At 40.9% G+C, this 27,091-nt stretch overlaps 1 protein-coding gene across 1 annotated transcript in view; it reads right to left on the bottom strand.

Annotated features, from left to right (window-relative positions):
- The window catches only part of CDK6 (cyclin dependent kinase 6), a 224,644-nt gene that overhangs the window by 38,297 nt on the left and 159,256 nt on the right, over positions 1–27,091 (bottom strand). The window contains exon 5 of the mRNA XM_065883455.1: positions 25,374–25,483. Within this exon, the coding sequence (XP_065739527.1) occupies positions 25,374–25,483 (110 nt within the window). The remainder of the gene's footprint in view (positions 1–25,373; positions 25,484–27,091) is intronic.

Genomic DNA, 27,091 nt, shown 5'->3' with positions numbered 1-27,091 from the left:
TTCCTCCTTAAAATGTATTGAAAGGCATGCGTTTAATACACCACTGGTGGGAAAATAAAGTAGAAAAATCTTTCTGGAGGGCACTTTGGCTCCACGCATCAGAGGACTTAGGGTTCTGAATCTTCTTTACCTCACTATTCCACTTCCAGGAATTAGTACTAAAGAACGTACATCACAACCTTGCTTTAAAAAGGCTTGTGAATTTTTTTTAACATCTTTATTGGAATATAATTGCTTTACAATGTTGTGTTAGTTTCTTCTGTATAACAAAGTGAATCAGCTATATGCATACGTATATCCCCATATTCCCTCCCTCTTGCGTCTCCCTCCCACCCCTCTAGGTGGTCGCAAAGCACGGAGCTGATCTCCCTGTGCTATGCAGCTGCTTCCCACTAGCTAGTTCACTCAGTGAATATTCACTACTTGCCTACTAATATTTAAATACAAATAAATAAGATCATGATATATTTTATACGAGAAAAACAGGTTACAAAAAAGCATGAGCTCATTTTTATAAGAAAATCAAAACATTATAGCATATAGAAAAAGACTGAAAGACACTTAAGTCATTAATAATGGTCATCTCTTGGTCACTGGTTTATGGTTTATTTTTCTTTCTTCTTCTTTTCTCCACACCTTAAGAAAATAAGTATCTTATAGAGAGCTATTTTGAGATCAGATAAATTTCTTGATCTGTATCAAATATGTTCACTCAGAGTTTTAGCATCCATTGATGCTTTTCTATCATTCTGTCTATATTTATTAGTTGGCATTTATTGTAAGAAAGAGCTTTCTCTTCTCTTCTATTTATTTATCCATTTTTAAGTATGGACTCACAGATTTTTGTTTTATTCAATGGGTTTAATCCATTACTATAATTATATATTTTAATGCTCAAATTGTTTCAGAATTGTCTAGTGGTCCCTTTAAGCTAGATTCTGTGCCCTTTTAACATGTTACCATTATTATTTTTTTTAGCATTTTCTTACTTTCTGATACAATAAGATGCTCTAGGCTTATCTTTTACTCTTTACTCATATTTAAAAACATGTTTTACAATAACCATGTATTACTCTTATTAAATGAAAGAACACAATACATAATGTTAACATTTATTTTAAAAGTCCAGATTGCTGACCCTACATGGTTCAGAATATTAAAACCAGTGGAGCTCCTCTTGGAGTTCCAACTGAAATGGGAGAGGGGAGCACCTGCCTTACAAATCAGTATGAAAGGCAATTATGTCCAGTAAGATCATTAAATGCATAAGTCATTGCTCTTTTCTTGATTGAGATCAGTGAGCCAGCCACACAACCCCAGATGTGAGAGGGAACAGTTAAAGTACATTCTGTTCAATTAATGTCTCATAGCCAAATGTCTCCCTGTTTCCCCCCTCAGATTACTGCATAGAAAAATGGTGAGACAAAAAACATTTTCATATGTGATTTTCTTCCTGTTGACTGTTTGGAGTTTCCCTATGAGCTGGTGTGAGGCACTTCCTCCTGTGGCTCAGAACAAGACTCTCTGACAGCCATTGGGGACTGCACTCTGGATTCTGTGAGGCACAAAGGAAAGCAAAAGAGGAGCCCCCAATTCCACCCTGTCAAGGAGTTAGCAAACCCCTCAGCCCAGAGTGCCCTGCCTGGTTTCTCCAATCTTATTGGAAGGGTTTGCTGAAACTCACTGTATGCTCAGCCTCTCGTCAGACCCCAGGATCAGTTCTAGCCTTGTGGTGACTGTGGTGGGGTGGAGGGGAAGAGACACAAGAAGCCCTGCGACGATTAGTCATTACGTCAATATTGAGTCATTTGGCCATACCGCCCAGGCAGCTGTGACCTAAGTTCAGGCTTTGTGCCTTTAGGCATGAGGCTCTGCCTGGATCCCAGTACTCCAGGTCCTAGGCTTTGTGGCTCTGAATTCTTCTAATGTCCGATGTTACCTCTGACAAGGAGCCACTCCTTATCCTGTTCTAGAAAAATGATACACCAAGGTAACTTAACAGTATGAACAAAATAATAGGGGCTAAGTTTTACTAAGCATATGCAATGTGAAACATGAAACACAAAGCTCACTGCTTTACATGCACTGTTTTATTTAACCTCAGGTCAACACTAGGTGAGGGATCTATAGCAATATCCTCATTTTACAGTTGAGGAAACGGAGGTGGAGAGATGATTAATAATGAGCCACCATTACCCAGCTAAGAAGCGACCGAGATAAAACTAGATGCTCCAAAGCTGGTTCCTGCAACCCCTTCACTACACTGCATCCTTCAGATATGGAACTATTAGTGGGCCTGAGACTCTGACTGAACAAAAATTCCAGTTGTTTTTTTTTAAAGAAAAATTAATGAATGGGAACCACCCTGGTAAGCTGAGTGTTGAGACCAAGTAGCATTCTTTAGTTGAATCTGAGAAAAGAAGGAGGTGATCCCAAGGAACTGTGAGTCCACTAAGAACATGGAACAAGCTTGCCACACAGGACTTCAATAGCTCATTCATTCCTTCAGCACTTTTGGGGGTCTGGGACGCTCTTCACTGTGCCAAGTGCAGGGAATGCAGGAATGATTGAATGATGTGGTCCCTGACCTTGTAGGGCTTACAGTTCAGGTAGGAAGAAAGGGAAACAACCATTAAATAAGCGGTGAGTGCTATGAGGAAAATAAGATGCTCTGATGAAGAATAATGACGTGGTCAGCAAAGGCCTCTCTAAGGGGGTGACATTTAACCTAGAGGATGACACCGAAGAAGCAGAGCTGATGACGTCTATTCACTTCCCTTTCATCTTTGGTAGTAACTGGAATTTTGGAGTACTTTTCAAGGGTGTTTACAACTTGGGTTCCTTTAAGCAGATCAACCACTACCTTACAATCCATATGCTTTATCACTAATACTTTCTCCACCCAGTTCAAAAATCACAAATATGATATGAACAATATTTTACTATTCAGTCTAGAGCTATCCTCATTTTTGTTTTCCTAAATACAGAAATACTTCAGAATCAGGGACAAGAGAAAAACTCTTTGCATTTTGCAGAGTTCATCCAAGTGTACTATTTGTTTCTTCCCTGTGGAACTGTCATATCAGCTTTAGGAAAGATGATGAAAGAAAAGAATTGGGCCCAGGGGATCCTAAGGAAACGAGGCCAAACTTGCTTTTCACGTGGGCCCTTGGGGGAGAGTGGAAGGCAAGAGCAGTGAATTGAGTCCAGACTTTTTTCTATCAACGCTGTGTAGTGGTCAGATGAGGCACTCAAAACCAAAAGGCTCTTTGGACCAGCACTGGGGAGTTCTGAGCCGCCTCCTTCATATTTCTGGGAATGGTAATTTTATCATGTCACAAGTAGAGATTCGGTAGAGTCTGCTGAAGGCAATGGCACAGAAGACCCAGGGTCCTTTTCTACTAGAATCCAATTGTATTTTCTCTGGGAGAAGAGATACTCTCTAATGATATATTACGGGGTTGGAACCGGAGGCCATTTATAGCTAAGAAGGGGATATTTTTGATGTTTAGAGAATTCAAACCATGATTATTTTTCTGTGTACAAAGACTGCAGTAAAATGATTGCCTACTCTCTTCATGGGGCAATTTGAAGTTCTGACACCCTCTGCTTCCTGGCCTCCAGAAGTCTATTTTTTTCTCCATCATAATATTTCTTCTAACTACTGAATAATTAACCCTCATGACTCATCTAGTCTCACAGGAAAAAGGCTTGTGAAATCTGCTCCTGATGCATATAGTAAGTATACAAGGCCGTATTAAGTAATGTGTACAGTCTGAGAAGGCCCAAATTCCTTTCCCAAGGCCTGGTGCACCCAGAGGTTGGAAGGCCAGTACTCTCATTATTGGGGCAGCCATATTCGGTTTCACAAATACCCAGGACCTCAGAGGTTTCTTCTATCGCACAGAAGTGACGTGGGGCAGCTGCTCTCCTGCTCTCCTTCGTCTGCCAGGGCAACTCCACACCAACTGACCGAAGCTGTCACCACCCAAGGCTGCCAACGTGGGCCTCCAGATTGTGAGGCCGCGGGGTCAGATAGATATGTGGCCTGGCGCTGAGCAGTCACAGTGCCGCGTATCCAGAGAGGACAGCAGCCGGGCAGAGCCCTCTCTGTAACAGCTTGGCCACCTGTCTGTGAGGGAAGACAAATCCCATTTCATGAGGCTTGGCATGGAAAGCAGGTTGTCCACCCCTATGTCCAAAAGCACTTGAGTGGTGGAAGGAAAAAAGGAGAACAGGGCAGACCCCAAGTGTGGATGTAAAAATGGATCTTTTCGGGGGTGGACCTTTTGGTTAATCTGGTTTGGATTCGAGGTTATTTTTACCCAGCTCTCAACAATCTTAAGCTGTATTTCCCAGGCTTTTAAGATAATTCTCTTACCGAAGTAATGCGATGCCAAAGACATGGTATCATGGGGCTTTGCCTTTTCCTGCTTTTTAAAGGCCATCAAAACCATCATTCCCTAACATACCCACACAGGAAAAAAGATGAGGCTTATCTTCTTGTTAAGCTATTGTGTTACCAGCATTTCAGTGGCACAAGAAAGATAAGTTAAAGGCTTGCAAAATAAGGTCTGATCTAAGCCTCACCTGATACACAGTTTCTATCTTGCTGAATGCACACGATAATAAGATTTCAAACTCTTTAGAAACCGTGGTTGCTCATGGTTTTAGAAGTGAGCTTGTATAACACAGGGAGAGCTCCTGATTACTTTGCAGTGAAGCCACCGGCACAAACAGGATTTCCTAAAGAGGTCTTAGGGCAAGGAAGCTTCATTCTCACTTTGGCTCTGCCATCTGGGCAGCCCTGCCGCTCCTCCCCTACTGTAAACAGGCAGTTAGAAGGGACCGGGGAACACCCCTGCCTATTGTTCCTTGCTCTTCTCACTTCCCTTTCATCTCTGGTAATAGCTGGAATTTATGAGTATACTGGATGACCTTCCAAGGTTTTCCTTCAGAGTTTATTTACTTCATGGATCCTCCTTAGAAGGGCTCTGTCTTTTGCCCCCCCTCATCCCGGCTGTATTTGCCCAAAGGTGTGGCTTCCTCGTTACGCACTGTTAAACTGAATGGAAAAGGAGACATAAAGGCTGTGTGCAGTTCTTATAGCTCAATGGTGACTGTGCACAAAAGACACTATTTCCCATTGGACACCTACCACTCCAGCCAGGGCTCACTTTTCCAAGAATACACTGCTATTTCTGTGGCTTGCCTAATGAAGTTCTTGTTAAAGATCCAATCTAAGAGTTCCAAAATCCAGCTCAGAGCTAACTTCATGAAGTCTCTAGTATTCTAGTCCAGTTCAGAGTAATATCGAACTCTTCCAAGCTCTTGCGGGTATTTAAATCTGTACCACGTAGCTCAGCACTCACATATGCCAAAATTCTAATGCTGCTTGCTTACTATTATCAATATTACGTGCTAACACATCAAGTCCATTCTTCTTATTTGCTCATATAGACTCTAACCTCTTTGAGGTCCTGGCCACAGATCTTGGCATGTATAAGTGAGACGCGATCTTTCACTTCTTTGCTGTCTCCCACAGTGCCCAGAATAATCTTAACCACCTAGCTTTTCAAATGATATTTGAAAAACCATCGGAGTCCCTGGTTTCAGTAAGTTTCATTTCCTTGTGATGCAAGTGGGTTAAGTGGAAACATTAGAATTACCCAAAGAAACAATGCTAGGACTAGTATCTATTTAATATGTTTACATCATTCCAATTAGCAAAATGATGTAACATCTCTAAATTAAAATTTAAGTGTTTTCTGGGAATATAAAAAAAACAAACTTCACTGAAGAAAAAATTTGAGATTGTGTGACTAGGAAGAAATATGGCAAAACTGTTTTGAGGAAGGCATGGACTAAATAATGCTTTTGGTCCATTTTATGCCAAGCTACTCAGGATGATAGGCTCTGAGCTAGATAGGCTGTAACATGTTCATTCATTCATTATTTATCTACTCAGTGCCCACTTTATGCCCTGCTCTGTTAGATATTAGGTATACGGTGGTGAGCAAAATAGAGATGGTCCAGAGTTTCATGAGTGATGGGACGAATAGGTTTTAAACCGGGAAGTATAATAAATATGTAATTAGCTACTGCTATTGCAGTGAGTAATAAAGTACCCTGTGTCTCTAACCCAAGAGTCTTGTGCTTTTTGCCAGCATCCATGAAACTGTGGCAGGCTAATTTGTTAGCTTGCAATAGTGTAAAATCTCAGATCCTTCACGGTTCTTGGTGTCAGTCAACTGACAGACTGAAGAATGAGGACTTTTTAGTTTAGAAAGGAAAACACCAAGAAGGGGATAAGGCTGAAGTCTACAAAATCAGTAAGAGGAAACTTTGTTGTGTCCACTTATCTTGAATATCAGACCAAGGAAGCAATCCTTAGCATTCGGGAAGAGGTAAATTTAGAACAAAAGAAAAGGAATTTCTTCACAGAGAGGGTACTAACTTTAAAGAAGTTACCATCTCAATAAGCAGTGCTGGCTAAAAATACAAACTGTTTTTAAAAAAAAGGGTCTCACTAAATTTATGGATGACAGACCTGGATTGCCCAATTCAATACACATTTGATGACTCCATCTTTGCCAAGTGGAGGATCGTGTCCTACAATGAGATCTTCATTATTCTGTCTCAAAGAAGGACTATTGTGAAAGGTCATTAATCTGACCTCGTAAGGCCGTTTTTCATCTACAAAATAAGAATTAGACTCTCCCTTGCTTTAGTATAATTTGGATATACATACATAGATACATATGTACTTGGGACCTGGAACGATAAAATCTCCCTTAGAACAAGCTACAATGCATAAAAATCTTAATTTTTAAGTATTAAATAATCTTGGTAAAATATGCTTATATTTTAGGGCGGTTGTTTCCCAAACTGGATGTGTAGAACGCTTCTAGAAATTTCTAAGAGGCATATCTTGAAAAATATGTCCCATGGTCAAATATGTTTGGGGAGCAACGCACTATATATCCTTGGGCACTCAAAATTCACATTAATAACAAGGGCTCTGATAAGTCCTGAGTAAGGAAACTAAACCTAGCATTTCCAAAGTTACTTTAATATTATTCTACCAGACCACAGCATGCCTATTATCTCATCTTATGAAACATCATTCCATAAAATGGCAGATAGAGAACGCTCTTTTAAGGTGTTAACAAATGAAGATTTATCTGGTAAGGAATATACAGCTATAGTGCCACATTATCTATAAAGCCCCACTAATCTGTGGTGGAAAATGACAGCAAGCAGGGACAGAAAGGGATGCCAGGTAACTAACTGGATTTCCTGGTTTGGCCAGCTGATACAGGATGGGTAGGTCATCTTCAGCTGGGGGATCCTTGGGCTCAGCTGTTTCTTGGATCCAAGGAGTCAGAAAGACCCAATTTCAGGAATGTTTCCATGTTTCAGGAATATGGCAAGCGTAACAATCATTAATTATAGCTAACATTTATTGCTGACAATCAATGTGCTAGGTGCTCTTTTGAGCACTTTACATTAAATTCTCACAACATACTATTATTATACTTACTATTTTCACAGAAAAGGAAACTGAGGCACAGGAAAGTTAAGTAACTGGCCCAAGAGTACACAGCTAGTCAGTGAAAGAGCTGGGATTTAAGCCCAGGCAGTCTGGCTCCAGAGTGTCAATACTTATGCTCTGCTACCTTTGGAATTACAGCATATATTAGCAAACTTCCATATGACCAGTGTAATCCATATCACAAAGCAACTCACTGGACCTTCAAGTCAAGTTGAAGCCTTATGTAAATAGCCTTAAAATAACACCCAGAACTGTGCTAACACATCTTGAAAAGCTTGTCAAAGTTTTACAGTTGTACCAGAAGAAATAAAATACAAATGGGACAGCATGGACCTATTGTCAAAACAATCTCCCCTTTGCATAATTTCTTCTTCTCACCAACTTCTTACTACAAATATGAAAACAAACAAAAACCTACAAATATACTCACCCTCTTTGAATCACAGCACTGTGCAAGCCCACTTTGTTAAAATAGTCTCTAAAAAACTTTTCTTACAAAAAATGATATATGTGTTTTCCCCCCGGACGCCCAATCCTTTGTATACTTTTAGTTGAGTGCTGAGCACAGAATCCCTCTGGGCCCTCTTGGCCTTCAGAACTGGTGTGGTTCACTGTGTAGACATTCCAAGCCAGAAAGCTCTTCCCCAGCCATTCTGAATCATGTGCTCTGCAGTGTTTACTGTTCCTTCCATCACATCCTGTAGGGTTTTTATTTCTGTTGTGTTGCTATTATTTTGTATGTTGGTGTGTTAGTCTTCTACTGCTGCTGCAACAAATTATCACAAATTTAGTGGCTTAAAACAACACCCATGATTCATCTCACAGTTCTGTAGATCAAACGTCCAGGTATGGCTTGGCTCACTGGTTCTCTGTTTAGTCTTACAAAGCTGAAGTCAAGGTGTTGGCAGGCCTGTGTTCCATTCTGGAGATTCAGATCTGCTTCTCATCTCATTTGGGTTGTTGGCTGAGTCCAGTTCCATGTGGTTGTTTTACGGAGGTTCCCATTTTCTCACTGGCTGTCAGTGGGGCCACCCTTAGCTCCCAGAGGTCTCTCTCCGGTTCTAATGGGCCCCTATATTTCAGAGGCTGCAACAGTGGGTCAAATCCTTCTCACACTTGGAATCTCTGTGACTTCCCCTTCTGTCCCATCTCTTTTGCCTCCAGCCTGAGAAAGTTATCTCTTTCAAAGAGCTCATGAACAGAAACAGACTCACAGACTTAGAAAACAAACTTAAGGTTACCAAAAGGGAAAGGTGGGGGAGGGATAAATTAGGAGGTTGGGTTTAACATTTATACACTACTATATATAAAATAGATAATCAACAAGGACCTACTGTTTGGCACAGGGAACTCTACTCAATACTCTGTTATAACCTATATAGGAAAAGAATCTGGAAAAGAATAGATATATGTATAACTAAATCGCTTTGCTGTACACCTGAAACTAACACAAGATTGTAAATCAACTATACTCCAATATACAATAAAAATTTTAGGGGCTTCCCTGGTGGCACAGTGGTTGAGAGTCCGCCTGCCGATGCAGGGGACATGGGTTCGTGCCCCGGTCTGGGAAGATCCCACATGCCGCGGAGCGGCTGGGCCCATGAGCCATGGCCGCTGAGCCTGCGCGTCCGGAGCCTGTGCTCCACAACAGGAGAGGCCACAACAGTGAGAGGCCCGCATACCGCAAAAAAAATAAATAAAATAAAATAAAAAATTTTAAAAAGACCTCATGTGATTAGACTGGGCCCACCCAGATAACCCAGAATAATCTATTTTAAGGTTCATAACCTTAATTATAGCTGCAAAATCCCTTTTGCCATTGTAACAAAACAAATTAGGGGCGTGTTTAGACATATTTAGGGGCCATTCTGGGTACCACTTTGGGTGAACATTTCTGTGCCAAGATGGCCAAAGGGTGAATGATAATGCTAAACACCTGCCTCAAAAAACCAAAAAACTAAACCAAACAAAGCAAAGGAAGAATTTCACAGTGAGATGTTAAGTTCCTAGTTTTAACCCATTTCCAGAAGCCTTTAAGGCCTGGGAAACAGGATAAAAATCAGCAGCTGGTTGGGAACTGGTGGAAGGTCTTTGATATAAAGAGAAAAATGATCTCCCATATATCAGCAAATGGTAGCTGGAGGAAACGACTGACAGAACAGAGGATGACTTCCGGGGATTTAAGAGAATATAGGAGTTACTGCAAATGGATATTCCTAGGAAAGCATCTCCACAGCCTGAGGTAATATTAAAATTTTTTTTAAAAAACATGAAAGGGCTGGAGCAGGATTCTGGATAACCCTGGTATGTCAGCCAGTAACCCTTCAGTTGGATCCTAGGGAAGCCCTGGGGATCTGGCAGGAGAGAGGCAGGGGCATGTAGGGAACTGGGGGTACTCTGGGCTGTGGATCTTTTACCAATGGTAAAACTGGAAGTATGTCAATATTTTAACAACGAGTAATGGATGCCGTAATATTAACAACACAGTGACATCAAGTGACATGAATAACATGCGTACTAACACTCTCACTTCTAGGGAAACAACAGCACACACTTTCATATTTCAACCATCTTCATAAACTGTATAGATACATCGTTATTTACTAAGCAATTCCACCGATGTTGAACATTTTGATCAATTCAGTTTTTTTTGTATTAACATAGATCATCTTTAAATAGAAAAATTCAGTGTTATGGGAAAATGTAAGAAATTACATTAAAAGAAATATATCGCTCACTTGAAAGTTTAACCAAATTTGCCTTTTGCATCATTTCCTCAATTCTCCTAAGTGTCAATTCTGCTCTTTGTGCCTCCTAAGGGGACTGTAATCTGGCTACTCCATTTTCCGTCTTTATAATTGTTGCTTATCCCATTCATCTCCCTTTCTATTTTCATCTTTAGTCTTTTCCTTTGACCTACTCCTCTCTATTTTTTAAAGGCCTTTAGAAACCGTTTCTTTGTAGTCATAGGTGGGCTAAAATGAAACATAATTTTAGTCCCATTTAATTAGACTTTTAAATCTGATGGTACATTCTGCCTGAAGCTTTTTCAGGGGAATTTCTGAAGTCCAATTACGGGGCTATTCTCATAATAAGGACTATTAATTTATAATGAAATTGTCTGCTTTTAAGCTTCATCCAGATGCTGTTGTTAAAACTATACTAGCCCAACCACATTCCTATGGGGTCATTAGTACGGCCAGTACAAACAGGTGAAGGCTGCTGAAGCCAGGTTCTCAGAATTTCTGTGAAGAGCTGGGTGGCTACAGGCAGTCCCTCAGGGAATCTCACCAGCCCATTCATACTGTGGTCACCCATTCTATTTTTTTTTAAATTTTACTGAAATATAGTTGATTTACAATGCTGTGTTAATTTCTGCTGTAGAGCAAAGTGACTCAGTTATACATACATATTCTTTTTCATATTCTTTTCCATTACGGTTTGTCACAGGATATTGAATACAGTTCCCTGTGCTATATTATACAGTAGGACCTTGTTGTTTACCCATCCTATATATAATAGTTTGCACCTACTACTTCCAAACTCCCAATCTTTCCCTCCCCCATCCCCCCCGGGTAACCACAAGTCTATCCTCTATGTCTGTGAGTCTGTTTCTGTTTTGTAGATTTGTTCATTTGTGTCATAGTTTAGATTCCATACATAAGTGATATCATATGGTATTTGTCTTTCTCTTTCTGACTTACTTTGCTTATTAGTATAATAATCTCTGGGTCCATCCATGTTGCTGCAAATGGCATTATTTCATTCTTTTCAGTGGCTGAGTAATATTCCAATATATATATATACACCACATCTTCTTTATCCATTCACCTGTCGATGGACATTTAGGTTGTTTCCATGTCTTGGCTATTGTGAATAGTGCTGCTGTGAACATAGGGGTGCATGTATCTTTTCAAATCATGGTTTTCTTTGGGTATATGCTCAGGAGTGGGATTGCTAGGTCATATGGCAATTCTATTTTTAGTTTTTTGAGGAACCACCATACTGTTTTCCATAGTGGCTATACCAATTTATATTCTGTGGTCACCCATTCTTTTTTTTTAACATCTTTATTGAGTATAATTACTTTACAATGGTGTGTTAATTTCTGCTGTATAACAAAGTGAATCAGCTATACATATACATACATCCCCATATCTCCTCCCTCTTGCATCTCCCTCCCACCCTCCCTATCCCACCCCTCTAGGTGGACACAAAAGACCGAGCTGATCGCCCTGTGCTATGTGGTCACCCATTCTTGATGTGCTAATTCTGATATCCCTCTCAGTCAACTCAAGTATGCCCAAGTGGTATTTAATAAACAAACAGTAATTGAATCCTTACATATTGGAACCTTTGTGTTGCCTTCACACATTTAGGACAAGTCACTTGAGAAGAAAGTTCTTGGGTCATAGACTTTCCCCCACAAATTTAGATATTTCTCTGTTCTCCTCTGGCTTTTAGTCAAATAAAAGAGAAGTCTGAGGCCAGCCTGATTTTCCCTCTTTTTTGTATAGCTTTCAAATAAATTTATTTGGTCTTCATAGGCTTTTTTCTTTCTCCATGCAATTCTAACATTTCCCAGGATGTGCTTTATGTCGGTCTCAAGTGGATTCCATGGGTCGCCTCCCCAGTACCCACCTTCCCCTTTCTCCTTGTAACAGAACCTGATGTTCTTCAGACCACCATCTATCTGATCAGCAAATTCCACTTCTCTGCTGTCAGTCCCTGGCTTAAGTGCAGGCATATGTTATAAACAGTCCTGAGGATGAATTTCAGCACACCTGTTTGGAACCCTGGTAGAAAAGAATGTGTTCACTGTCCAAGTGTCCTGGTGCAAAACCTGGAACTACCATACCACTTTGCCACGAGGGAAGACAGTCTTCAAAGACGCCACCACACAGAAAAGAGTCTCAAAGAAATGGAGCTGCAGCTTCTAGATTAAGCCAATCCTGAAGCTCACCTACCTCTGGAATCACCGTTTATGTAAGCTAACATTTCTTACTCTTTAGCTTACCTAAATTGAGTTCTCTGTACCCACAGCCCTGAGCATCCCAAACTACCGGTATCTCTTCTGCAATGATTTTCTCCAAAATATTGTGAGAACTTTTAATCCACATACTCAAGTCATGTCTTAGTCAATGTTTTGATTACTGCATTTCACGAAATGCAGTAATCAAAAACATAGACTAAGACCGTTGATTTCTTATGCCAGATTCCATTCTCTATTCTTCATATTTGTCCTTTTCTCACCATTTAAAACCTTTTGTTCTTTTCGTCAGCATTTCATGAGAACTTCTCAATACTGTCTTTACATCAAGGATTCCATTTCCTATAGTATTAATTCTACTTTTTACTCCCTCCTCTCAGATTTCAATTGTGCCACTGTACTTGATTTCATTTTAATTTCACATATTATGTATCTCCCTTTCCATCTCAGTTTACTGTTTTTACATTTCAGAATGTTCGGTTCTTGTTGCCTTTTGTTTCTCTTTATTTTTTATTGAAATACAGTTGATTTACAATGTTGTGTTAGTTTCAGGTGTACAGCAAAGTGATTCAGTAATTTATACATATATATGTATATATATTCTTTTTCAGATTCTTTTTTGTTATAGGTTATTATAAGATATTGAATATAGTTCTGTGTGCTATACAGTAGGTCCTTATTGTTTATCAATACTTGCTTGTTTGGTAGTATTTTTTCAAGAGTCACAAGAATTTTATTCTTTTAGTTTTTCTCGTTCTTCTAAGAGGGATAATCTACCCAGACAAACAATGTATAGCCAACAAAATGTAGACATTACTTTGACTCGTCCTGTAAACATTTAACGGTCTCTGAGTAGCTCTTAGATCAATTTTAATATCTCACATGTTTCACCGAATACTGCTCTCATGTCTCTGTCTCCATCTACTAAATATCTTGTTCTCGTCACCTCCCCCGATCCCTTTTTGCACATAAGGTTTTCTGGTATTTGTACCCATACCCGAGAGAGAAAGAGATATCATACTGATGGCAGAGGGGAGTCAATACCACTGTGGAGATCTCAACAGGATCAGTGGTGGGAACAGCTGACCATTTTTTGAACTGTAATCAACCTTGTGTTTCTCAAAAAGGGAATGAGGGAGGAAAAGAAAGGTCTAACTATTTCCAGGTACACATAACATAACCTGAGTCACCAAATGGGCTTTTAAATCTAGTTCTGGCTAAATGGAAATTCTTCCAAATAACTTTGATAATTATTTCATTGCCAGTCTTAATTTTGAGTGTTGGATGTTTTTGTCTTTTTGGTAAGAAACAGAGAGGGGCAATAGGTATCATTTTAAACTAAAAGCTCCTAATACTTTTAACGAGCTCTGATTGAGGGCTCACAGATGCAACACAAGAAGAAACCATTCATATGCAATGTATAAAAAAGGTATCAGTTTACATAAAAATGAGAAATGTCTATGTATTTCAGTTCAGTACCACTTTTAATTGGGGCTGTATCCCATTTAACTGAGTGCCTTTGAAATTAACTCTGTTGTATGCTGATATCTGGAGAATTCAATATGACTCTCTGACCAACAAAACGGACATAGCATTTGGTTTCCAAGTTACTTCTTACTATTGAAATATTAGTAGGTAAAATTATTTCCAATTAAACAGTGGGACATTATAGCACAAACACATTTGACAGGCTCCTGATGCCTAACTTCCAAAGTTTTGGATCTTCTCCCAGATCTGGAGAGTGTCCAGCAAAGTCTAATTGTGCCAGTGATAAGAGAAGAGCTGGTAGCATCCAATTCAGCTCGTAGTAAAATCTAATTTCCACCAGAAACCTTTGAATTGTCCCTTGCAATATTTCAGTTTGTGAGTAAATACAGCCCACATGTCTGTAGCTGTCTCTGGAACACTTTTTTTCTCATATTAAGAGTCTGTAAAATGTTTATAAGAAAACAAGAAGATTCAGAAGTACATTTCTCAGATTATTGGTTTTATAAAAGTGTGTGCACACATACACACACACACACTCCTAAGTAGCCAACAGCTCTTCAGCCTATCTCTGAGTAAATCTGGATCCCTGCAAATTTAATTTATCTAGCAAAACTGGAGCAGTTAATCAGAAACTCAATACTACCACGTATTATCAGAGAAGGTATATATGGGAGGCCATGTTGAATGCTCTGTATTTTCCATAGTTAAACGGGGAGAAAGAGGGGAAAGAATGACAGAGGGAGAGTGGAGGGGACAAAGGGAGGAGGAACAGAAGAGGAGGAGAGAACTATGGAGGAGGGGTAGAGGAGAAAAGAAGATGAAAGGAGAAAAAGAGAAAACTAGGTAGGGCTTCCCTGTTGACACAGTGGTTAAGCATCCGCCTGCCAATGCAGGGAACACAGGTTTGAGCCCTGGTCAGGGAAGATCCCACAAGCTGCAGAGCAACTAAGCCCGTGCATCACAGCTAGTGAGCCTGTGCTATAGAGCCTGTGAGCCACAACTACTGAAGCCTGAGCGCCTAGAGGCCATTCTCCGCAACAAGAGGAGCCACTGCAATGAGAAGCCCACGCACCACAACGAAGAGTAGCCCCTGCTCACTGCAACTGGAGAAAGCCCGCGCTCAGCGACGAAGACCCAACGCAGTCAAAAAAAAAATTTATAAAAGAAAAAAAGAGAACTAGGTAATATCTTTGATTTTTATGAGAAAATACCCAAAGCTTCTCAGTTAAGCCAAGTATGGGGCTTATCAGACATTAACTCCTCCAGCCACCATAGCAAGGCCAGATGGGAGGCAGAAACGCAGTGCAAAACAAGGCAGCATGGGTATCAGACAGACACAGACCCCATAGCAGTGGCCACATGGGGCTGCCAACAGATTGTCACTACAACCTATCACTACAGGACAAGACCAAGTAGAATCTTTTGTCACACCGTACCACTTATTGTAACTTAGCACCTTAGTACCATTCTGTGGAAAATTATTTAGGCATACAATGAAATCTCCTAAAATTTACATTTATCTGAAATACCTTGTACTATGCACTGTATCTATTGTCTTGTCCAGTAAATTTGCATGATCATTATAAAGCAACAAATGTAATGTTCCGTCGTGCTTTGAAGGCATTACTAGGGCTGGACTCAACTCAGATCAGAGGTCCAAGCGCCAGCTAAAATAATTTTGTGCAGGCCTGGTACTTTTTATTTTGTAGGGCTGGGAAGCAACTCATGTTTATGAGAGCCAGGGACAATGATGAGAAGTCTGCCTTTGACTGAGTAAAGACTAGACTGGTAAGAACTGTCTTTCGATGTATAAAATAGCTACTTTGTCTGCCAGTGTTTTATGATTAAAAAATGGGTGGCTTCTTGACTCAAATCAAATATTTGTTATCCAAATCAACGGTTGACAGATGTGACCAGCAAGACCTAAGACTTTCTGACTAAGGCAGAACTGAGACTATTAGTCTGATTCTTTTCCTATTTCAAGAACCAGGCTGATGCAAGGGTTTCCAGAGTTATTCCAATGAGTAGACCCAGAAGGCAAAATCTGAAGTAAAGATGAATAGGTCTGGTGACTAAGATGACTAAGGAAGAAGAGAGGACCCATGCTCTACATCCTGCCTGGAAGGGAGAGCAAAACTCAATATACATTACTCTCCACATGCTGTCTGTGCACTGGAAAAAACTGCCTGGGACTTTATCTTAAGATAATTTTTTTTAACTGACAAAATGAGGTTGATTCCTTTCCTATCGTACACAACTGATAAAAAGGAAACCCACAGTTAATTTTACAGTTGAAAAAGGTCTCTTATGCTTCAAACCAACTTAACAGCAGCTTTTATAATTACCATGGTCACTTAGGTTTTCCTCTGGATAATATTTTTTAAAAGGGGTAATAGGTAGGAGGAAGCCAAGGCTTACGTAAGAGGCCTTGTCTTGTTTTATTTTTGACAATATTTCTTAATCTTTGAGAATCTCAATACTATTTCCCACCTTAAGGTAAAAACAGAGTTTACTTGAAGCTTGCTGGAGGGCAATTTGGTTTAGCTAGCAGAATTTTAAATAGGCATGTTATCTGACCCTATAATTTCACTTCTGGAATTTACCATACAGAAATACTTGGACAAATGTTCCACAAAATAAGCACAAGGATATTACTGCAATATTGTTTGTAATAAGACCAAAAACAACCAACCAACCAACCCCTAAATGTCCATCAATGGGAAATTAAACTATGAAATAAATGAGCTGACAATTATGCAGTTTCAAAATGAGTTTGATCGCTATGAACTGACATAATATATCATGACAAAATAAAGTGAATAAGGCAACGTACAGAAGAGTACGGTGTATAGTATTAGCCCATTTCTGTGAGAGAAACTGACAGATGTGTGCATGTGTGTATGTATTTAGGTATTTGTAAACACACACTTTTGAATTTGCAATAAAGGATATCTGGAAATATATCCAGGGGGTTATCTTTCGGAAGTGGATTTTGGATGGGAGTGTAGGAAAGACAATTTCAATTCTTATATTTCTGTGCCATTTGGCATTTCTGCTACCAGCGTACTTTACTTTGTGGTTAAAAAAATTTTTTTTTTTTTTTAAATAAAGATACGTGGTATCTACATCTCCTAAGTTGCTCCTTCCCACAACAATTCCTGTTTCTGAAAGTGGCTTGTGGAGTGAGAGATCGCTGAGACTGAGGCTCCAGGTGCAAGCACTTTTTTTTTTTTTTTTTTTTGCGGTAGGCGGGCCTTTCACTGTTGTGGCCTCTCCCGTTGCGGAGCACAGGCTCCAGACGCGCAGGCTCAGCGGCCATGGCTCACGGGCCCAGCCGCTCCGCGGCATGTGGGATCTTCCCAGACCGGGGCACGAACCCGTGTCCTCTGAATCGGCAGGCGGACTCTCAACCACTGCGCCACCAGGGAAGCCCAGGTGCAAGCATTTTTAAATAGGACATGTTGGGGAAGATCTGCCAGTGCTGATAAACACTGTATTTGCAGGTTGGCACCCAAGCGTCACCGATTCAGGGACAAAGGCCAGGCAGCTGCATCAACATCGGCTCTATTGGTTTTACATCAAGGACTCCAACTTCTGTAGCCTCCACCCAAACTAGAAAAGATGACATCGTGGGAGATAGAAGACTGAGAACAACGTAGGAGATAGAAGACTGAGAAATCGATGAGCCTAGGGTAGAAGGGCAGTGACTCATTCTCTCTCCCCTTCCCAAAAACCGGCGAGTTGTCTGTTTCTTCTTTATCTTTTCATTTGATGGTTTAGACCTGTGGTGTCCAATACAGTTCACGTGCCTACTGAGCACTTGAAATGCAACTAGTCCGAATTGAGATGTGCTGTCAGCATAAAATACACAATGGAGTTTAAGAATTTAGTATTGAGAAAAAGAATACTTTTTTCAATATTTCATATTGTTATATTTATTCCATGTTGAAATAATAATATTTTGGATATACTGTGTTAAAATATGCTATTAAAATTAATTTTACTTGTTTCTTTTTGCCTCTTTTAATGACTGCTAGAGAATTTAAAGTGACATGGTTCACGTTCTGTTTTCTATTGGACAGATCTGGTTTAGACTTTCATAGACATTCCACATGGAATATCTATATATTTAAATGTGTAAAGAAAGGAACAGTAGGGTAGAGAGGGAGGCATGTACACACATGTACACACCGCCCCCCACCAACTGTTACACTGCAACCCTGTATAACTTCATGCCTGCCTAGCTTCCTAGGGTAGTTCATTACAGTTCACTGTTCCTGTCATAGGTCATACAGCTCTGCTGTATGTGGGATCCTGGGGCAAGTCACTTGGGAGGATTAAACTGAATAATGTATATCAGATCCTCAGGACCATGACAAGGATGTGTAATAACCTCTGTCAGCAAGGGTTAGTTGTGCTTGACATGATAAGAGTTCCAGAAATGACCAAGCCACAGTTCTACCCCAAAGCACAGAATATTAGAGTTGGAGTGAAACTTGGACATTATCTACTCCCATGTGTTAAAATCCTTTTAAATCTCAGAAGCCCAGTATATGAAAAAGATGAAATCAAGTTGCTCTGAACAAAGCTGAGTGTGGGAACAAGAAGGGCTGGGCACTCCTGGACTATATAGAGGCAGGAATATGAGGTCTCTCTCTATGAAGCAGTCTGAATGCCATGGATGTGGTGTCTTATCCTGGCCTCTCCACTTTACAGATAAAGACACTAAGCTCCAGAGGTCGAGGGCTTGCCTTCAGTCACAGAGCTGGCAGAGGCAGGGCTGGAACGGACTCAGGTATCTGGTTCCTCAGAAAGAACGTGCTCTGCATCCATAATGACTGCAGCTGTGTGGACAACGTGTGCGCGCAGACGGAATGTGGCTGAGAAAAGCACTGCTGGACAGGTGCACACAAAATATGGGGTGGGGGGAGTGGTGGGGCCGGAGCAGGGGCAGGTCTGTTCCCTGAAGAGACAGCTTCTAGGTTTAGCTTTGGAAGATGAGGGAGGGCAGGTGGGCACCCAGAATAAAAGAAGTGCAAGGGTTCTAAGGAGGAAAAACTTAAGGCAAGTTTTTGGAAAAGGGTGACAATAGAAAGATTAATTTATCGGAAGTCCACAAATAGTCAGGAAACAGGAAAACAGGTTGGCAGGCAGACTCTGGGTGCCAAATCGGAGTGGCAAAGGGCTGCGAAGCTGGAAGCCTGCAGAGCTGCCTTGACAGGGAAAGACCTGGCCTGATGGTGGCTTCTCAGTATACTCCATGAAAACAAATTCATGATAAAGTAAGATACACATCAAGAATAAGAAAAAATCAGCATTGATTACATTAAAAGGCAGTACTCATTTGTTCTTACTTAGAACTACCCTGTGTGCATTATTCAAAAAGATCTTTTCCTCGGTACCATCTTGGATATTTCCTCACTCGAGAAAATGCTTCTTTGGAGTTCTTCCCATTTGATTGGTTCTCTAAAGAAAAAAAGAGGTCCAAGAAAACATCCAAGAAAAGACAAGAAACCTGAAGGTCTGGTGAGTGCCCTGGTTTCCACACACGTGTTCTGATCTAACCTAAGGTGATGGGTTTCCTCTCACAGACTAGGGCTTGCCTGCTGGTGTCTTGGTGTTCAGGGCATCTGGTCAAGGGCCTCATTTCCCTGATGTCACTAAGGAAAGCGCTCAAATATGGGGAACACCAACACAGTAACCACTAGAACAGTTGGCAAGGCACTCAGTGACATTTTAAAGTTATTTGCTCACAGACCACTGAGCCACAAAGGACAGTTTCTCTGTCAGTTTGTCAGCTACTGGGGGTTTAATTCATAGAAACCAATGACGGCAAGCCTAGAGAGGCCACCATCCAAGGGGGAGTATAACTATGAAGCCTTGTTTGTTTCCTTCGAACAGTGACTGTATGTTCTTCTTGGTGGCATTTGGCATTTCTTAGCTAGGGATCAGTAGAGCTGGCAACTCAGAACTTCTAAGAATTACTATCTGTTTACCACAATCTCCATATTCAAAGAATTAGTAGCATGTTTTATTTTTTAAATGTGCGTTTTCTTTTTATGACTTTGCCGTCACTTGGAAAACCCCATAACTTTCAAACCACACCGACAATAGTTCTGACCTAGGACTACAAGGCAACGGACAGATACCTGGAGAGTTAACGTTTGTGAGCCTATTTTGCCATGAAGTTAAAAATCAGTTGGTATCATCCATCTGTCCATCCCTCCCTCCATCTCATCCTAATCTTCAAGCTGGGTAGTTGTCTACTGACCAAATTCATAGCAATGTTTTTTAGTATTAAAATATAACTCAAGGGCTTTCCTGGTGGTGCAGTGGTTAAGAATCCGCCTACCAATGCAGGGGACACAGGTTTGAGCCCTGGTCCGGGAAAATCCCACATGCCGTGGAGCAACTAAGCCTGTGCGCCACAACTACTGAGCCTGCGAGCCACAACTACTGAGCCTGTGTGCCACAAGTACTGAAGCCCGTGCGCCTAGAGCCCGTGCTCTGCCACAAGAGAAGCCATCGCAATGAGAAGCCTGCGCACTGCAACCAAGAGTAACCCCGCTCACTACAACCACAGAAAGCCCGCACGCAGCAACAAAGACCCAACACAGCCAAAAATAAAATAAATAAATAAATAAATATATATAAGTTAATGTGGAGTAAAGATGGATCACCCATTGATGAAGAGTTAAAGGAGGAAGATAAAAGATCCAACTCTTATCTACTTTCGTAGAACGCTACTGAAGGTCAGTGTGGCAATTATTAAACCCAGAAAATAATGACAGATGGTATTTAAACTCTCTGGCTCTTTGTCAACCATCTGCCCTAAGATTCTTTTTCCTGAGTTCATATTTGCTAGGTATCACATTTTAGAATAAAAGGCATGCAGTTCTTTACAATATCACAGAAATTGGTCAGCCTTTCCACTATAGGAAAGGCTAGAAATCAAAGCTATTAGATGTGTGGTTTGCTTCTTGACCTCCCTAAAATATTGTTGCTGCTACGTTGTAATAATGCATGAAACATTCTAGAAAAAAATATGGTACCTAATAAAACCACAGCCAGGGTAGAAACATGGCAGAGTGGGAAAATCAAAGGTTAGAGAGTCAGGTAGACTTAGGTTCAAATTTGGCTCTGCCATTTAAGAGCTGTATGCCTATGGACAAGTTATTTATACTCCTTGTGGAAGGCTTTGGTTTATCATCTAGAAACAGGAAAACAGTCCTCAGAATGTGGGTTTAGTGAGATAATAGATGTGAAGTGCCCGGCCCTGGGTCTGTCACATGACAGACAACTGTTAACTCCCTTTGCTTCTTTTTTTCTCCCTAGATTAGGGAGGATGGTGAGCCTTGCTGATGCATAAATAGTTATTCCTCAATGTTCTTATATAAACAACTAGGATACGACCTCTGGAGAAGGTTAATCCTGACTTCTAGTCTTCCATTGAGAAATCTCTTTCCTCTGTGGAGACAAGCTTCTCATCATACCCATTCATAGAAATCTACACTTCACAGCATTTACCCCAGCTCTGGTTAACTGACTAATTGCAAATGCAATGCCTCTCTTCTGCACTAGGGTGTAAATTATTCCTCTAGAAAAGGACCTTGCATATAGTAGCCACTCAGTAAAGTTATCTGTAGAATGAATGAAACATCTGTTTCCAACATGTGACACACACCTGGGTGATATGGGAGATGATTTCAGGGGCTGAACATGGACTAAATTGTTTAATTTTAAGGGTTATGTATGAATTTTAGTGTATGTTAGACAAATAACTGGTTCATCAATTCTGTGATTTTATATATTTTTGCTTAAGATGAGGCTAAATAAAAAGTTAATTAATTTAAGATAGTAAAGAAATTAAGTAAGTATAGTTATCATGAATATGGCAAAAACCATGAAGGTGTTAAAAAAGATGACACAATTTGGGAACACTGCCATAGCAACAAGGAGGAACCCTGAGTGGACACGTACCAGGACTCCCTGATTTAGGGTCAGCCTAAGGCAATGAGGGAGTCTGCTTCCAGAATCCACAGCTTGTGAGTTCTCAGCTGGACACTGCAACAGGTGGGTCAGCACCGAATCAGGAGTTAAGCTGGAAGCAGGTGAAGCCGGTGGCTGGACCCCTGAACTCAGCTGGCATAAGTGAGAAGGCTTCACATTCAGATATCTGGGTGTTATCATAGGAAATACCAAACGTGAACTGAGCAGGAACAAGGGTCAGATCCCATGGTTGTTTTCAAGGTCACATCCCAACCGGCAGGAACTACCTAAGAGACAGAGCACCCGCCCCAGGAAGGGTGGCAGGCCCAGATGGATCCATTGTCCTTCAGCCTTAAAGGCACACGCGCCTGGATTCTGATATTGCTTCCCGCTCCCGGCAATTATTTCTCAATTTACTATCTCCGTGCAAGGCTCCAAGAGAGGGGTACTTTCTTTTGCGCACATTTGAAGAGCCAATGGGTCTCTACCCAACATCTCACTTTCCCAGAAAAGTGAAGCAGACCTGCTGCTGTTGTCAAAGGAGTTTCTCTCTGAGCCTCCAATACTGAGTCTCCCTTCTGAGACCCAATGCTGGCCAGAAGAGATGGGTATTCCTGTCATCCTGGATTGGAACATAGAATGGACTTTACCCTAGAAAAAAAATGTTGTAAATAGAAAATAGGTTTTGATAAATAATGTTCTGTATATGTTCCAGGTTATACAGGATTCTCTGCAAGCTAGACTGGGACCAGATTACCAACTATACTACCACTTCCGTGGGAGAATGTTTTAATGCTATAAAATGAAAATTTGGGCTGCAATTGTTCCATACGTGCTGACTACCTATACTTAAAAATAAAGTACATCCCTTACTAGAGGACACTTTAACACTACATATCTTAAATTTCATCTTTCTTTTAACATCTTCCAGAAGAAGATTGTTTTTATCGTCAATGATGGCTGGTATTCAAGTTTTATACTATTGAAAAATAACTGATCATTCTTCCCCCATAAGAAAAGAAGGACCCAATCTTTACATTTGAGGACAATCCTAGACACATCCAAGTAATTCCAGTAAATACTTCTCTAATCAACTCTCAGCTGCACCAACTTATTCATGGGATGAACTGAAATGACTGTCCCAACTCCCACACTGCAATATTGACAGTAAATTATTCCTGGTTCTGAGAATAAGCCTTTAACCCCAAATTTTCCACACTTGCCTGATGAAAAGAATTACATGACACACGTTTAAAAACAAGAATGCCAGGACTTACCTGGTGGCGCAGTGGCTAAAGAATCCGCCTGCCAATGCAGGGGACACGGGTTCGAGCCCTGGTCCAGGAAGATCCCACATGCCGTGGAGCAATTAAGCCCGTGCGCCACAACTACTGAGCCTGTGCTCTAGAGCCCTCGAGCCACAACTACTGAGCCCGCATGCCACAACTACTGAAGCCTGCGTGCCTGGAGCCGTGCTCCACAACAAGAGAAGCCACCGCAGTGAGAAGCCTGCGCACCACAACGAAGAGTAGCCTCTGCTCGCCGCAACTAGAGAGAACCCGTGTGCAGCAACGAAGACTCAATGCAGCCAAATAAATAAATAAAATATTTTTTAAAATGTTAAAGAAAACAAAACAAACAAGAACGTCAGGCCTCAGTCCAATAATGAATCAGAATTTCAAGAGAGAGGTCTGGGAGTTGCACATTTAACGACTGACCATTCCTGCTGATTCTCTCATCCAAACTCAGTGGTTCTTACCCTGGAGGATGAATTAGGATCACCTGGAGGGCTTGTGAAAACAAAGGTTGCTGGGCCCCAGCCCAAGCGCTTCTGATCTAGTCGGTCTGGGGTGAGGCCCAAGAATTTGCACTTCCAAAAAAGGTCACCTTTTTGGATACTGCTGGTCCAAGAACCACACTTCCAAAACCACTTATTTAGCCTATTTGGCAAACATTGCAGCTGAATTCAATATATTTTTTTTTCTTCCCTCCTTGGTAGAAAAACACCACCAGAGTCACAAGACTTCCTCTGGAGTAATACCCCTCATACTTTTTAGCTGTTTGATGTTAGACAAATAAATTTACCACTGCATCTCAGTTATCTCTTATCGTGAGGAATAAAAAGGTAACACAAGGAAAAGAGGTTTGGTCCTGTAACTGGCACACAATAGGCCTGCATTAAACATCTGTGTACTTTGATCACCTTGCCATGATCCCCCTCTGTGAGCTACAGATGAATCTGCTGAGGTCTAGAATAGTTCCCCAAATTTGTTACATGCACAAAACTTCATTTGGTTAAAACAAACAAACAAACAGACAGACAAGCAAGAAATGGCTGACCACCTCTTTTTCTTGTGAGCTAGCACGTAACTACGTTTTGAATATAACATGTCCAGTGGGAAAATATTCAACTTCCCAACTCACATTTTCCCATGGAAATAAAAATAGAAGACAAAGAGAGATTAGATTATGATTAGGCTCTCTGTTTAATTTTGACCAGGCTGAATTTAGTACTCAGGTCTGGATTATTTTCCTGGCAGATCTTTATTATATTGTTTGGCTATTTCTTATGACCTGAAAATCAAACAAATGAACCACAGACTTTCAGACTCAGAGGGGCCCTGGAGGTCATCTAGCCCACCCACCCATTCTAGGAATGCCACTGAAAACATCTACAGTGTGTAGTGTCCAGTCTCTTCTTGGACACCCATTGAGAAAGCACTATTTTCATGAACCCTGATCTTCTCTTCAGATAACTCTAATCACTAGATTTTTTTTTTTGCCTTTGAGCAAAAATCTTTATTTCTGTGATTTTAATATCTTTGGTTCTGCTCTCTATAGTGCCTGAATATGTCTAACCTCTCCTCTTCATGACAGCATTTAAAGTATTCTGAAATGGCGCAGACATCTTTCTTGCCTGTGCCTTTTCAGTCTAAACATTTTGTTTTTTCAACCCACCATCAAAATTTCCATATACTTAACAGCCCTGGTCCTCTTCTTGTGGAAAAGTCCACCTTGAGGATGTTTCCTCACACAAAAAAACCACAACACGCTTCATGTTTGCCACATCCTCTCATCGCCAACAAAAACAAAATAAATTGTATGAACACTGGAGTGTTCCCTTCCAAACAGAGTTTCCAAGGGCCGGAAGCTACAACCACACCCAACTACATCGTAAGGACTGAGAAGGCAGTTTCAGGACATGCTTGGAAGTGGGAGCCGCAGGCAGGTGGAGCTGGATACCATGTTCCTACTTGAAAGAGGGATGCTAGGCTGCCACTGAAATTATCCAAGACCCGAAACGTTTCTTTCCAAGGGAGACAGAGTGAAACAAAAGGTATTTCTTACTTTCTACGAAACATTTCTGCAAATATGCAACCAACACTCCAGAGGTCCACAGGGGTGGCGTAGCTGGACTGAAGCAAGACTTCTGGAGCTCTGTACCACAGCGTGACGACCTGCAACGGCAAACGGAGTGGAGAGTTACTGAGGGGGACGGTTGTTTGCTTGACTCCTCACCCTGGGTGGTTTAATGCCAAGACTCAGCTCGGAAAGAACTCCTCAAATCACATGGGGGACACAGACAGAAGGAATAAGTAACCAGGACTCATCACTGACAGGCCAGGAAATTACATCACCCCCACCACCTGGGTTCTCACCTCGGACTCTGGGTGTCTTATTAGTATGATAAAATAACTGAGTTTCAGAAAGCAAAAGCAAAGACTTAAATAAACCCTTACCTTAAAACAATTATTTCTTTCTTAAGGGGCTTTAAAAAACAATACGTGGAAAACAGATGATGGCAACGATTGCAGCTCAATTCCCACGTCAGCAATTTTGGGAAATTGGAAGATTATTCCAGTGGCTGCTGGATGGTGACCTTGAAGTCTACAGAGCACCCAAACAAGTCAAAACTACTCTTATCATGAGACTGTGGGGAATCAAAATAAAGCCCCCTTCAATGCCACTCTTTCCAGAAAACAAAACATGAAGGAGAACTTGAGAGAGAATGTATAACCCAATTGTTTATACCATGTGTAAAAAGTCATCCAGAGGAAGAGATTCCAATATGGGAAGAACCCCATTTAATACTGAGCACTGTATAATAATAGATAAAACAAACACAACCATATCATTAAGGTTCCACATTTATAAGAGTATATAGGGGTTCAAATGCCTCTTTTTTGTGGGGAGCAGAAATTCTATGGATGTCTGAAATGAAGGTATATAAAGGAATTCAATACATAAATCTATTACATAAGCATTTTATATTATCCAGATTCCTTTTATCATTACTTATTGTCTTACTTAATTGTACTTTCACTGATGTCTAAATTTCCTGAAATTCTGTTTATGTACTTTGATGCTATAGTACTTAGTGCCTAAAGACTGCAGTAGCAATTCTCAAAAAAAAATGGTTGCCATCAATTTCCTTCTTTCCTTATATGCACACTCCTCTCATCAAGGATTGGAGTTTAGTTCACTTTCCATTGAATCTGAGTTGGCCTTAGTGACTTGCTTGACCAACAGAATATGGTGGAAGTAACACCTGAGACTACCAAAGCTATAGGTCATAGGAAGCCTGGTTGCCTGGGCCTTTTTGAATGCTTGCTCTTGAGATGCTTCCTCTTGGAACCCAGCTGCTATGCAATGAGAAGCCCACAAAGATGTTCCAATTGACAGCCCCAGCTGAGCTCTCAGCTGAAAGGCCATGTGAGTTAGCCATTTTGGACATTCCATCCTGACTGGTCCCCCAGGTGACTGTGCCCCTGCCAATATCACATGGAGCAGAAGAACTGCCCAGTTGAGTCCAGTCAACTCACAGGATTGTGAGTGATCATAAAGTACCTCCATATCCTTCCTGCACGAGACCACACCACTGGGTCTCAACACTGACTATACATCAGAATCATCCATGGGGCTTTTAGAAAAACACATGTGTCTGGGCCCTTATCTTGCCCCTAACTGAATTAGATCTCCATGGGTGGGTCCACTGAAATTCTTCTTCTTCTTTTCTTCTTCTTCTTCTTTTTTTTTGTTTAAACTTCTTTAGGTAACCCTAACCC

Source organism: Phocoena phocoena, chromosome 9, assembly GCF_963924675.1.
Source record: "Phocoena phocoena chromosome 9, mPhoPho1.1, whole genome shotgun sequence".
In the NCBI taxonomy this organism is placed as follows: Eukaryota; Metazoa; Chordata; class Mammalia; order Artiodactyla; family Phocoenidae; genus Phocoena; species Phocoena phocoena.
The sequence above is the reverse complement of the archived record's forward strand: the minus strand, read 5'-3'. Positions and strand labels throughout refer to the sequence as shown.